General features: G+C 51.0%; 1 protein-coding gene across 4 annotated transcripts in view; it reads right to left on the bottom strand.

Annotated features, from left to right (window-relative positions):
- The window catches only part of LOC115198249 (peroxisome proliferator-activated receptor gamma coactivator 1-alpha), a 65,907-nt gene that overhangs the window by 21,104 nt on the left and 32,753 nt on the right, over positions 1-12,050 (bottom strand). For 3 of the 4 annotated variants that reach the window (XR_003879196.1, XM_029760054.1, XM_029760056.1), the window contains exons 3-6: positions 8,392-8,586; positions 7,352-7,474; positions 6,074-6,407; positions 1,095-1,140 (exon numbers count right to left, since the gene is read on the bottom strand). Coding sequence is in view for 3 of the 4 variants with exons in the window: in XM_029760054.1 (XP_029615914.1) it covers positions 1,095-1,140; positions 6,074-6,407; positions 7,352-7,474; positions 8,392-8,586 (698 nt within the window). In the remaining variant the exon portion in view is untranslated. The remainder of the gene's footprint in view (positions 1-1,094; positions 1,141-6,073; positions 6,408-7,351; positions 7,475-8,391; positions 8,587-12,050) is intronic. The other variant, XM_029760055.1, reaches the window with a different exon arrangement.

Raw genomic sequence — 12,050 nt, 5'->3', positions numbered from 1 at the left:
AGAATGGCCTTACCGAAGAGCTCAGTGACTTTCAACGTAGGCACCGTCATAGGATGCCACCTCAGATCGTAAAATTTCTGCCCTGCTAGAGCAGCCCCGGTCAACTGTAAGTGCTGTTATTGTAAAGTGGAAACGTCAAGGAGCAACAACGGCTCAGCCGCGAGGTGGTAGGCCACACAAGCTCACAGAACGAGACTGCAGAGTGCTGAAGTGCGTAACGCATAAACATTGTCTGTCCTCGGTTGCAACACTCACTACAGAGTTCCAAACTGCCTCTGAAAGCTCAAGTCAGCACAAGAACTGTTCGTCGGCAGCTTCATGAAATGGGTTTCCATGGCCGAGCAGTCACACACAAGCCTAAGATCACCCTGCGCAATGCCAAGCGTTGGCTGGAGTGGTGTAAAGCTCGCCGCCATTGGACTCTGGAGCAGTGGAAAAGCGTTCTCTGGAGTGATCATGCTTCACCATCTGGAAGTCCGGTGTACGAATCTGGGTTTGTCGGATGCCAGGAGAACACTACCTGCCACAATGCAACAATGCCAACTGTAAAGTTTGGTGGAGGAGTAATGTTCTGGGGGTGTTTTTCATGGTTTGGGCTAGGCCCCTTAGTTCCAGTGAAGGGAACAGCATACAATGACACTCTAGATAATTCTGTGTTTCCAACTTCTTGGCAAAAAGTTTGAGGAAGGCCCTTTCCTGTTCCAGCATGACAATGCCCCCGTGCACAAAGCGAGGTCCATACAGAAATGGTTTGTTGAAGAAATTGACCTCAACCCCATCAAACACCTTTGGGATGATTAGAACGCCAACTGCGAGCCAAGCCTAATTGCCCAACATCAGTGCCCGACCTCACTAATGCTCTTGTGGCTGAATGGAAGCAAGTCCCTGCAGCAATGTTCCAACATCTAGTGGAAAGCCTTCCCAGAAGAGTTATAGCAGCAAAAGGAGGACCAACTCCATATTAATACCCATGATTTTGTAATGAGATGTTCGACAAGCAGGTATCCACATACTTTTGGTCATGTAGTGTATCTTTGTTATGTTGTTTTGTTCTGTGTGCTCTATGTAGAATGTTGAAAAACTCTTGCACTTACTTTGGAGACTCTGGGGTCAAAGGAAGTGGCAAGGTGGTTGGTTTGGCTGCAGAACACAAAGGAACATGGGTAATTATTTAACTAGATAGATAACAAGTTGAGGCAAAAGATATCAGGTCCACATCTGGAAATCAATCTCAGATTGGCACATTAACAGAAGGCAGCATTCCAAAACCCAACCCAGTACGCTTAGCATAATGCTCTCTTGCTACTGTTTTACAATAGCAAAAAACCAACAGCTGTAATTTTTGTTCACTTTTGTTCACTGTTGACTTTGTGAGGATGAAGTGATGGAATTGGCAAGTGTCCAGAGTACAGAGTTTGACACAGATATCCCACTCAATAAAAAAAATCACAAACAGCACACATGGCAATGGGAGGTGGTGGTGGTAGTGGCTAATGGGAGGTGGTGGTGGTCGTAGGGGTAATGGGAGGTGGTGGTAGCGGCTAATGGGAGGTGGTGGTGGTAGTAGCGGCTAATGGGAGGTGGTGGTGGTGGCTAATGGGAGGTGGTGGTGGTGGTGGTGGTAGTGGCTAATGGGAGGTGGTGGTGGTAGCTGTTAATGGGAGGTGGTGGTGGTAGTGGCTAATGGGAGGTGGTGGTGGTCGTAGGGGTAATGGGAGGTGGTGGTAGCGGCTAATGGGAGGTGGTGGTGGTGGTAGCGGCTAATGGGAGGTGGTGGTGGTGGTGGTGGTAGTGGCTAATGGGAGGTGGTGGTGGTAGCGGTTAATGGGAGGTGGTGGTGGTGGCAGCTAAAGGGAGGTGGTGGTGGTGGTGGCAGCTAATGGGAGGTGGTGGTGGTAGCGGGTAATGGGAGGAGGTGGTGGTAGTGGCTAATGGGAGGAGGTGGTGGTAGCGGCTAATGGGAGGTGGTGGTGGTAGCTAATGGGTGGTGGTGGTGGCAGCTAATGGAAGGTGGTGGTGGTGGTGGTGGTAGTAGCGGCTAATGGGAGGTGGTGGTGGTAGCAGCTAATGGGAGGTGGTGGTGGTGGCAGCTAATGGGAGGTGGTGGTGGTGGTAGCGGCTAATGGGAGGTGGTGGTGGTGGTAGCGGCTAATGGGAGGTGGTGGTGGTGGTAGCGGCTAATGGGAGGTGGTGGTGGTGGTAGCGGCTAATGGGAGGTGGTGGTGGTGGTAGCGGCTAATGGGAGGTGGTGGTGGTGGTAGCGGCTAATGGGAGGTGGTGGTGGTAGCGGCTAATGGGAGGAGGTGGTGGTGGTGGCGGCTAATGGAAGGTGGTGGTGATGGTGGCGGCTAATGGAAGGTGGTGGTGGTGTCAGCTAATGGGAGGTGGTGGTGGTGGCAGCTAATGGGAGGTGGTGGTGGTAGCGGCTAATGGGAGGTGGTGGTGGTAGTGGCTAATGGGAGGTGGTGGTGGTGTTAGCGGCTAATGGGAGGTGGTGGTGGAGTTGGCTAATGGGAAGGAGGTGGTGGAGGTAGAGGCTAATGGGAGTTGGTGGTGGTGGTAACGGCTAATGGGAGGTGGTGGTGGTGGCGGCTAATGGGAGGTGGTGGTGGTAGCGGCTAATGGGAGGTGGTGGTGGTAGCGGCTAATGGGAGGTGGTGGTAGCGGCTAATGGGAGATGGTGGTGGTGGTGGTAGCGGCTAATGGGAGGTGGTGGTGGTGGTAGCTAATGGGAGGTGGTGGTGGTGGTAGCTAATGGGTGGTGGTGGTGATGGCAGCTAATGGGTGGTGGTGGTGGTGGCAGCTAATGGGAGGTGGTGGTAGTGGCAGCTAATGGGAGGTGGTGGTAGTGGCTAATGGGAGATGGTGGTGGTAGCGGCTAATGGGAGGTGGTGGTGGTGGTAGCGGCTAATGGGAGGTGGTGGTGGTGGTGGTGGCTAATGGGAGATGGTGGTGGTGGTGGTGGCTAATGGGAGATGGTGGTGGTGGTAGCGGCTAATGGGAGATGGTGGTGGCTAATGGGAGATGGTGGTGGTGGTAGCGGCTAATGGGAGGTGGTGGTGGTGGCTAATGGGAGGTGGTGGTGGTGGTAGCGGCTAATGGGAGGTGGTGGTGGTGGCTAATGGGAGGTGGTGGTGGTGGTAGCGGCTAATGGGAGGTGGTGGTGGTGGTAGCGGCTAATGGGAGATGGTGGTGGTGGTAGCGGCTAATGGGAGATGGTGGTGGTGGTAGCGGCTAATGGGAGATGGTGGTGGTGGTAGCGGCTAATGGGAGATGGTGGTGGTGGTGGCGGCTAATGGGAGATGGTGGTGGTGGTAGCGGCTAATGGGAGGTGGTGGTGGTGGCTAATGGGAGGTGGTGGTGGTGGTAGCGGCTAATGGGAAGTGGTGGTGGTGGTAGCGGCTAATGGGAGGTGGTGGTGGTGGTAGCGGCTAATGGGAGGTAGTGGTAGTGGCTAATGGGAGGTGGTGGTGGTGGTAGTGGCTAATGGGAGGTGGTGGTGGTGGTAGTGGCTAATGGGAGATGGTGGTGGTGGTAGCGGCTAATGGGAGATGGTGGTGGCTAATTGGAGATGGTGGTGGTGGTAGCGGCTAATGAGAGGTGGTGGTGGTGGTAGCGGCTAATGGGAGGTGGTGGTGGTAGTGGCTAATGGGAGGTGGTGGTGGTGGTAGTGGCTAATGGGAGATGGTGGTGGTGGTAGTGGCTAATGGGAGATGGTGGTGGTAGTGGCTAATGGGAGATGGTGGTGGTGGTAGCGGCTAATGGGAGGTGATGGTGGTGGTGGCTAATGGGAGATGGTGGTGGTAGCGGCTAATGGGAGATGGTGGTGGTGGTAGCGGCTAATGGGAGGTGGTGGTGGTAGTGGCTAATGGGAGGTGGTGGTGGTAGTGGCTAATGGGAGATGGTGGTGGTGGTAGCGGCTAATGGAGGTGGTGGTGGTAGTGGCTAATGGGAGATGGTGGTGGTGGTAGCAGCTAATGGGAGATGGTGGTGGTGGTAGCGGCTAATGGGAGATGGTGGTGGTAGCGGCTAATGGGAGATGGTGGTGGTGGTAGCAGCTAATGGGAGATGGTGGTGGTGGTAGCGGCTAATGGGAGATGGTGGTGGTGGTAGCGGCTAATGGGAGGTGGTGGTGGTAGTGGCTAATGGGAGGTGGTGGTGGTGGTAGTGGCTAATGGGAGGTGGTGGTGGTGGTAGTGGCTAATGGGAGGTGGTGGTGGTGGTAGTGGCTAATGGGAGATGGTGGTGGTGGTAGCGGCTAATGGGAGGTGGTGGTGGTAGTGGCTAATGGGAGATGGTGGTGGTGGTAGCGGCTAATGGGAGATGGTGGTGGTGGTAGCGGCTAATGGGAGGTGGTGGTGGTAGTGGCTAATGGGAGGTGGTGGTGGTAGTGGCTAATGGGAGATGGTGGTGGTGGTAGCGGCTAATGGGAGGTGGTGGTGGTAGTGGCTAATGGGAGGTGGTGGTGGTAGTGGCTAATGGGAGATGGTGGTGGTGGTAGCGGCTAATGGGAGATGGTGGTGGTGGTAGCGGCTAATGGGAGGTGATGGTGGTGGTAGTGGCTAATGGGAGATGGTGGTGGTGGTAGCAGCTAATGGGAGATGGTGGTGGTGGTAGCGGCTAATGGGAGGTGGTGGTGGTGGTGGCTATGAAGTAATTGTTGCATGCATTTGGAACAAAAAGCAGAGGAAGAAAGGAGAGTCAAGGAAGCTTGTGCAGTTGCCTGAGGCTCTGGCTGTCTCCAAATGCAGTTAAAGAGTGTCGCTCAGTCAGACAATTAAGTCATTAGGGCAGTGCCCTGCCCAGAGTAGCTAGGTAGACATTCAGCACCTCCGCTTGATCCAGCCAGTGGTTGATTTAACAAATGCCATATTGTATCAAAACATAACAGGCTACTACCCCTCTCCCACCTCCCCGTTAAGTCAATCTTGAGGCAAGGGTCTGTACCAATTCTAAAGAATGCCTTTTGGAATTGATGGTGCACCAAGCAATTTATTTTATGTACTCGAATTAGCATTGGGGTTAGTGTGTAGTCAAACTGGGAAGTGGTTAAAGCAGGAGAGGGAGAAGAGAGCGAGGGCAGGGATGCAGCGATGATTACCTAACAACGGGAGGCTCTGGTCCTCGGGGTGCCTGCAGACTGCCTGCATGTGTAGGTACTGCTGTGTGATGGAGGGAGTGGGGTCTGGATTTCTAGAATCTGGGAAGAATGGGCTTGGCAGGCCCCATGAGAGCGCTATGGGACTGCCCATGGCATCATCATCGCGAACATCCTCCCCGAAACAGTCAGCCTGCTCCACCAGGCCAACCTCCAGCCAGCCCAGCCCCAAATCTAGCCCCTGGTCTGGCTGGCTAACCCAGCTGCCTAGGCCTAAGCTCTCGGCCAACAGGTGGTCCGAATCAGGCTCCTTGGCCTGTCTGAGACCCCATCTGCCGGGATTGATATTGACAGTCCCTCTGTGCTCCTTCTCCTCCACCTCAATAGCCTGGCTGGGACACTCATCCCTCTCCAGGATTCCAGAGCTCATTCTTGAAGAACTGCTCTTGCAAGGCTGAGGGGTAGTAGTGGGCGGGAGAAAGTGGGCCTGATAGCGGGCGGGCCTCTGCTTGGAGGTCAGCAGCTGGCTAAGCAACGGATGCCCTGACTCCTCCTCTCTTTTCTTAACGGTCACTGCGATGTGCCTAGGCGCCGCCGCACCACGGTCATGCCTGCCCCAGCACTCAATTGCCTGAGTGGCAGCGCCCGCCTTACGGCAACGCCCACAGCTGCCTGTCTGACCCGTCTCTCTAGGAGGGAGAGAATAAGAATGCATGTACCTAATGAACCTAGCGGCTGCCAGGCGGCCCGCGTCCACCGCAGGCTGCGGACCTGGCGGCCTTCCTTCTTCACTGGACGGCCTGCGCTCCAGTTTGGGGCAGGCATGGACGCTGTCGTTCCTACGTGCCTGGGGGACAGGAGCGGGTGCCGCCGCGGGTTCGGACTGTCCCTCAGTGCCAGCCCCATGAGCGCAGCGACGCCACTTCCCAGCCCCCACACCAGCCACACTACACTCGCCAGCAGCCCGGCTCTCACCTCGCTGGTGATGTGGCTGCTGCTGCTGCTGCTGTGACACGACAGACGACGAGGACGACTTCTTCTTGGAGGCGATCGAGGAGGAGGAGGAGGAGGAGAGGGAGGAGAAGGAAGTGGTGGAGGACGGTGAGGAGGAGGAGGACGAGGCGCCCAGCAGGCCGCCCTTGTCTTTTCCGCCGCCCCCCCAGGCGCTCTTGGCTTCGCTGGCTTTGGTCTGGAGGAGGATGTCGTCGGTGGCGGTCAAGTACTTGAGCAGCTCGGTGCACGGGCGCCTCACTAGACGGCTCTGCTGCGGACAGCCCCCCCTCGGCTTGCTGTTCCAGGAGTTCTCCGTCTGCAGGGGGATGTAGAAAGACAAAAGAAAGAGAGAAAGAAAAAGAGAGGAAGAAAGAGAGTGGAAGAGAGAGAGAGTGAGGCTCAGCATAGCGGGTCGCCCAACTGTCTGGGAGGCGGTGGTGGGAGCGCCTCCCGCCCATCATCTTAATTGCGTGGCCCCCGAGCGCCACCGCAGCAGCTCTGTCCTCGGGGAGCCTTCCAAGCACCGTGCTCCAGAAACGGATGTCAAAAGTACGGTTTAAAAATAGACTTTTCAGAGATGTGTAAGCTGTGTGTATGCACTGTTTACCAGACAACAATGTTACCAACGCATTCCAAATTCTGTTTTTTTAAGCACCGAGGGACGTATATTCATACGTTTTTCCAAACAAGGAAGAGTAAACAAACGCATTATTTATGTGCTATCGTACTAAATAAAAATCTAATCTTCAAGCGCATTCATCATGTTCCAATGAAATGCGGCAAGTAGCAAAATACTGGAACCACCTACTTCATTTAATTGGCATTCCTGTGCCCATTATACTTAAACCCAGTGAAATACTAGATTATCTCAAAGGAAACCCATTTGCTCTACAGAACAGTAATAGAAAGAAAGGGTAACAACATCAAGACTGTATGACTAGATATTTAAATCTAGATCTAGCGGCATCAATCTTACCGCTTGTCAACGTTTGATTTTCCACAGACACCGTTACAAGGGAGGGAGGATAAGTGCTTTAGCTAATGAGACAACAGTCCTGATGCCTCGTCTGGAAAGCCGAACAGGCAATCAGGCTGTTTTCATTACGAGATGGCCCCCAGGAGGGTACAGTGGAACAGAAGTTTAACATCTTCCAAGGCCAAAAAAAATACAAAAAGAAGAACTGAGATGGTAAACAAACATGGAGTGGCCCACGGAAGCGGTGCATTTGAAGTGAACCAATGGCGCGACTGGGTAGCTACCTTGACAACAGCAGGTGGTGGTCTGATTCGGTGGTTGCTGGCTGCATGGTTTTGTGCCTTGTCACCTATGTACTGATTATAGCTGAGCTGGGAGTTCGCGGGCGCCAGAAGAAGCTTCTTCAGCTGCAAAAGACCCATACAGAACAGGGAGGAAAGGGGAGGAAGAGGAACGAATAGAGAAAAAAGAGGTGAGCAGAGTTAGAGTTTACCCAAACGCTGCCTCTGAAATGTCATAATTTCACTCAATTAAACAATCAGAGAGAGAGATGGTCAATGCTTTCGTAAATGTGTGACTGAGGATGTTTGATTCATCTTAGTGTACAGAAACACAGAAACCGTATGAAGACAAACGCATTGCCGCCTATCAATACAGGCCTTTTACCTCGTTGTTTACAGTGCTAAAAGGACAAGTCAAAGAGGAAACCTGCATTTCCATGGCAGGTGTTTAGGGGCACACAATGGCTGTGCTTTACTAGTGTGGTCCACAAAACAATGGGGAGGGGTGGCATTAAATACATGGACTATGACTCAACAAAATAAACATTCCAGGTAAAACCCCCTCGGGAAAGGCCTAATCGAATAAATGATGCCACTGTCGTTATATGAGGTGAGATGGATTTCATTTTTCATCCCTAGCTTAATTTCAAGGCCCGTGGCATAATGTGGACCATAACAGACCCACCGCTGTGCATGTTTCATTACATTGGCACTGCTCGTACGCTACAATGTAATTAACACCTCACAGCTAACACTGAGCCATTCGATTTTCTCTTTCATCCAGGCATCTGCATCATGGTCAGCTCAGCACACTAACATGCACGGGGGGGGGGGGGGGCATGGGGGGGGCCTGCAAGGCACACAGAAGCTTTTGGTCACTGGCCTGCTTCGCTCGCAGCGCCTTATCTGGTGTCGGCGGTGGCCCTAGGAAAGGGACTGGAGCGAAGGGGGTGCGCAGGGGGATGAGGGTTTATGGTCGTGGATGGTGGGGAATTGGGTGGTGGAAGTAGGGATAAAAGAGAGGTCGTGGAACAGAGTCTTACCAAGGAGGGTTCCTCTGGTTCGGGGGTGCGCGGCGAGCCGTCGGGGGTAGAGGGACAGCTCTGGTCACTGGCATTGGTCACGTCCCCATCTGCCAGGGCCTCGAACGAAGGCAATCCGTCCTCGTCCACTGGGATGCTGTCCAGGGTTTCTGTAAGCACTGCCAGCAAATTGGCCTCATTTTCCTCATCTATCTTCTTGGGAGGGGAAGAGAAAAGAGAGAGAGAAAGGGAGGGAGGGAGGGAGAAATAGGACATTTTAGTTTGGAGAAGTTGCTTTAGCAATACGTCTTTTCTTTGCAGAGGGGGTTTGGAGGGTGGGTGCTTACACGCCTCCATTGTTCATAGACTAGGACAGTTTTGCAGCAGAGCGGCTCGTTTCAGCAGTCCTATATTTTTAAAAACAACCTTCTCTCTCTGTGCGCCTGAGAGTCAGCCCTGTCACTCATATTTTAAGCATGCAGCTTACTGGACCAAAATAATATCTCCCCCAAGAAATCCATTAACAGGGCTGACACACAGCAAAGTATCTAGGGGGGAAGGGAAGTTGAGCTGCCTCGATCCCCCAACTCTCCCCTCAGAAAAGGGAACGATCGACTTGTCGACAAGATGTTTGCAAGACATCCTCCGATAAGGCGAATCAGCGCCTGCTAATGCTAAATGCATCTGATATTTTTAAGTGTCGGGAAAAGACAACTGACGTTCGTCGAGAAGCATGTGCGGGGGGGGGGGGGGTGTTGTGAGTTTGACGCAGCTGTTTCCCCACTTAAAGGGGTGACATAATGAGAGAGGGAACAAACGAGACAGAGGGAGAAATGTGGGCTGCCTAGCGTCGACAGGGGACGTGAGAGAGACAGAGGATTATGGAGGGGGGAGACAACAGGCACTGGAAGTTCCAGGACCAAAACCCAGGGGAACCGGGAAAAAGTTAAACAGCGAGTCGCCAATAAGAATAAGAACAAATCCTTTTATACCACATGGCAGGATTAACATCGCTCGCCGATAGCGTGCAGCGATCATCGCGCCAAAGGGGAACCATCCCTAAAGATAGCGCCGCTTGCCTGCTCATGCTTGGCTCCCACATGCAGACAATTACTCCAGGCCGCTTGCTCCCATTCAACCCCTCTGAGTTTCCTATGATTATACAACGCCGTGGATAGCTCTTGACAGGAGAAGCTTTGGAGTTTCCGAGATAGTGGACATGTCATTTTTTCCCCTCCCTTTTCTTGCTTAGATGACACAGATAGCCTAAGCATTTGTGTTAGCCATCTGACAGGGAGGGGAATGTGAATCCAATGCTCTTTCATACGATATTCATCCTCTAACAACATAAAAGTGACATATTTCACAGAGATAACAAAACAGTGACTGGGGCCACGCCAGCTCTGGCAGTAAATGGTTTGCAGGAAATTGCTCTCGATGAGGTACCATGCTGTTTAATTACTTGCAAAGAGCTTCAATCCACTGTGCCGGAACCTATGTTGCCGTTCACAGTTTTCAGACATCCCACTTTATTAGCCGAGCGCTAAGCGGGTGGGTAATAACAGTTGATACAGACAGAGACTTTTCTTAGAACCTAACACTCGCTCCTCAGCTAGAAAAATGTAACTGGGATCATTTCAGATTATCTCAAAACGAGGCTTTAATGGAGAACCATCTGTTTGGATTAAACTTGAACAACTTTTCATGGAAGGCTAGGGTCACACTTTTTCCAGTCTATATGCTGACGTTTTGGCAGCGAAATCAAGACCACCATCTTACCTAGTGCCAGTAAAATTTCACCATGCCACCGAGCTTCATCGGCAGGGAGTGGTCCCAGGAATTTTTAGAGTTTCACTCTGGATAATACGCGACCGTGGCAAATTCATACCTGGGCTCAAATACATGTGTATTCGAGCATCTGGTATTTCAACAAAACAAATCTGTGTATTTGAGTATTTTCAAATACACAGCCCAAAACAAGTACTTTTATTTGAGTATTTCAATTGTTATTTGTAAAAGAAGAAAATGGTGTGCCAAATAGTTTTTGAGAGTATTTTCAAACATTTATTTCAAATACTACTTTCAAATACCTGGGTTAAATGCATGGGAGTGTATTTGAGCCAGTGTATTTTAGTATTTTCAAATACTTTCCAAGTGTATTTCCAAATACATTAAAATATTCAACTATTTGCCTTTTCAAATAAAATATATCTGAATGCTTACTTTGAATGTATGTGAAAGTATTTGAGATATTTGAAATAGCATTTGAACCCAGGTCTGCTGTTTGAAAAAAAAGAGTTTGAAAAACTCTTACTAAAGTCTAGAGGACTGTAATGCAGTGAAAGGGACACTTGTAAAAGCTCAAGTCGTGACGGTCATGCTACAGGCCTTGCTAAAGCTCCGGCTGGTGAGAGTCCCAGGCCAGTCAGAGGATTTTCAGGGGCTGTGGAAAAAGAAGAGACCTGAGTAAGTGGTTCTCCTCTTGAGAGAGCCCCTGTCCAGCAAAGCCCAGCTTTGCCACGCCAGCTTAAGACTATCCTCACGCCACTTCACTAGACCAAAGTCAATCCACTACCTCTTGACTCGTCACCACCCAAAAGCTATGCAACCCCAAAGGAGGAGGACGTCAGAGCTAACCTGGCAACCCGATGACGGCCGCGTCCACATTTATCGATAATCACAGCGGCTGTTTAGAGACTGAAAAGGGTGTGGCAAAGGAAAAAGAAATGGCCTCGGTGGGAGCACCATCTCTCCCATCCCGGTTAATGGACCTCACCCAATTAAAGAGATATTAACCATCCAAGACTAAATGTAGGATCACGATATATTAACCAGCTTCAATTCTAAAGGGTGCCATTCATGGCTGTTTTACTCCAAGCGCTTCAATTAGCCATAAAGCATGATGGCAGGTGCCGGTAGGGCCGTTCCATCTTTCTCCCCCCTCCCTCCTACCCGCGTGTCCCTCTGCCTCTCACTTTGGAGAAAAGAAAGCGACACACCAGTCGTTCATTATCAGGTGAGGGTCTTTGTTATCAGATGGGCTGTCTTTGAAATCGTCCTTGCTTTTAACTCTTTGACTGAGTTCCCGCCGAGCCATTGTGCTCCAGAGATATAATTCATGCCCCTGATAACGGGTTTGTGTGTGTTTTTTTTGGTGTAAATACAGACTTTTGAACTCCAAATTAAAACAACTAATTGCTTCTTGAAGATTTGTAGCCTCTGAGCAATGTCCCAGGGATCACATTTCAAGTAGGCATTTGGCAATGCATCTTTACATTTTTGAAGGGCGGGAATAAAAAATAAAAAAACACTATTCAATGTTTCTGCAATTACAAACCTGACCGTTTAATAAGACAAAGGTTTATCTCACACCCTGCTGTGATCTTACAATGAGAGACAGAAACTGTTACAACTGCCACTCAGGGAAAAGAAGAAAAGCCCTTGCATTCTAAATGAGTCATCTGGTTCTTAACGTATGGCTTTGACTCGCTCCGCAAATACAGGGAGAAAAAAAAAAAAAAAGACACCAGTCTACTCAGACAGAAAACATTTCTTAATAAATTGGTCTGCGAATTGATCGGGGTTAAATCCATGCCTTGACAATTGAATTGTGCTACTTCGTCTAGACATGCACTGTGTACCAAACATTATGAACGCCTGCTCTTTCCATGACATGGACT

Source organism: Salmo trutta, chromosome 8, assembly GCF_901001165.1.
Source record: "Salmo trutta chromosome 8, fSalTru1.1, whole genome shotgun sequence".
NCBI classification, from domain to species: domain Eukaryota; kingdom Metazoa; phylum Chordata; class Actinopteri; order Salmoniformes; family Salmonidae; genus Salmo; species Salmo trutta.
The sequence above is the reverse complement of the archived record's forward strand: the minus strand, read 5'-3'. Positions and strand labels throughout refer to the sequence as shown.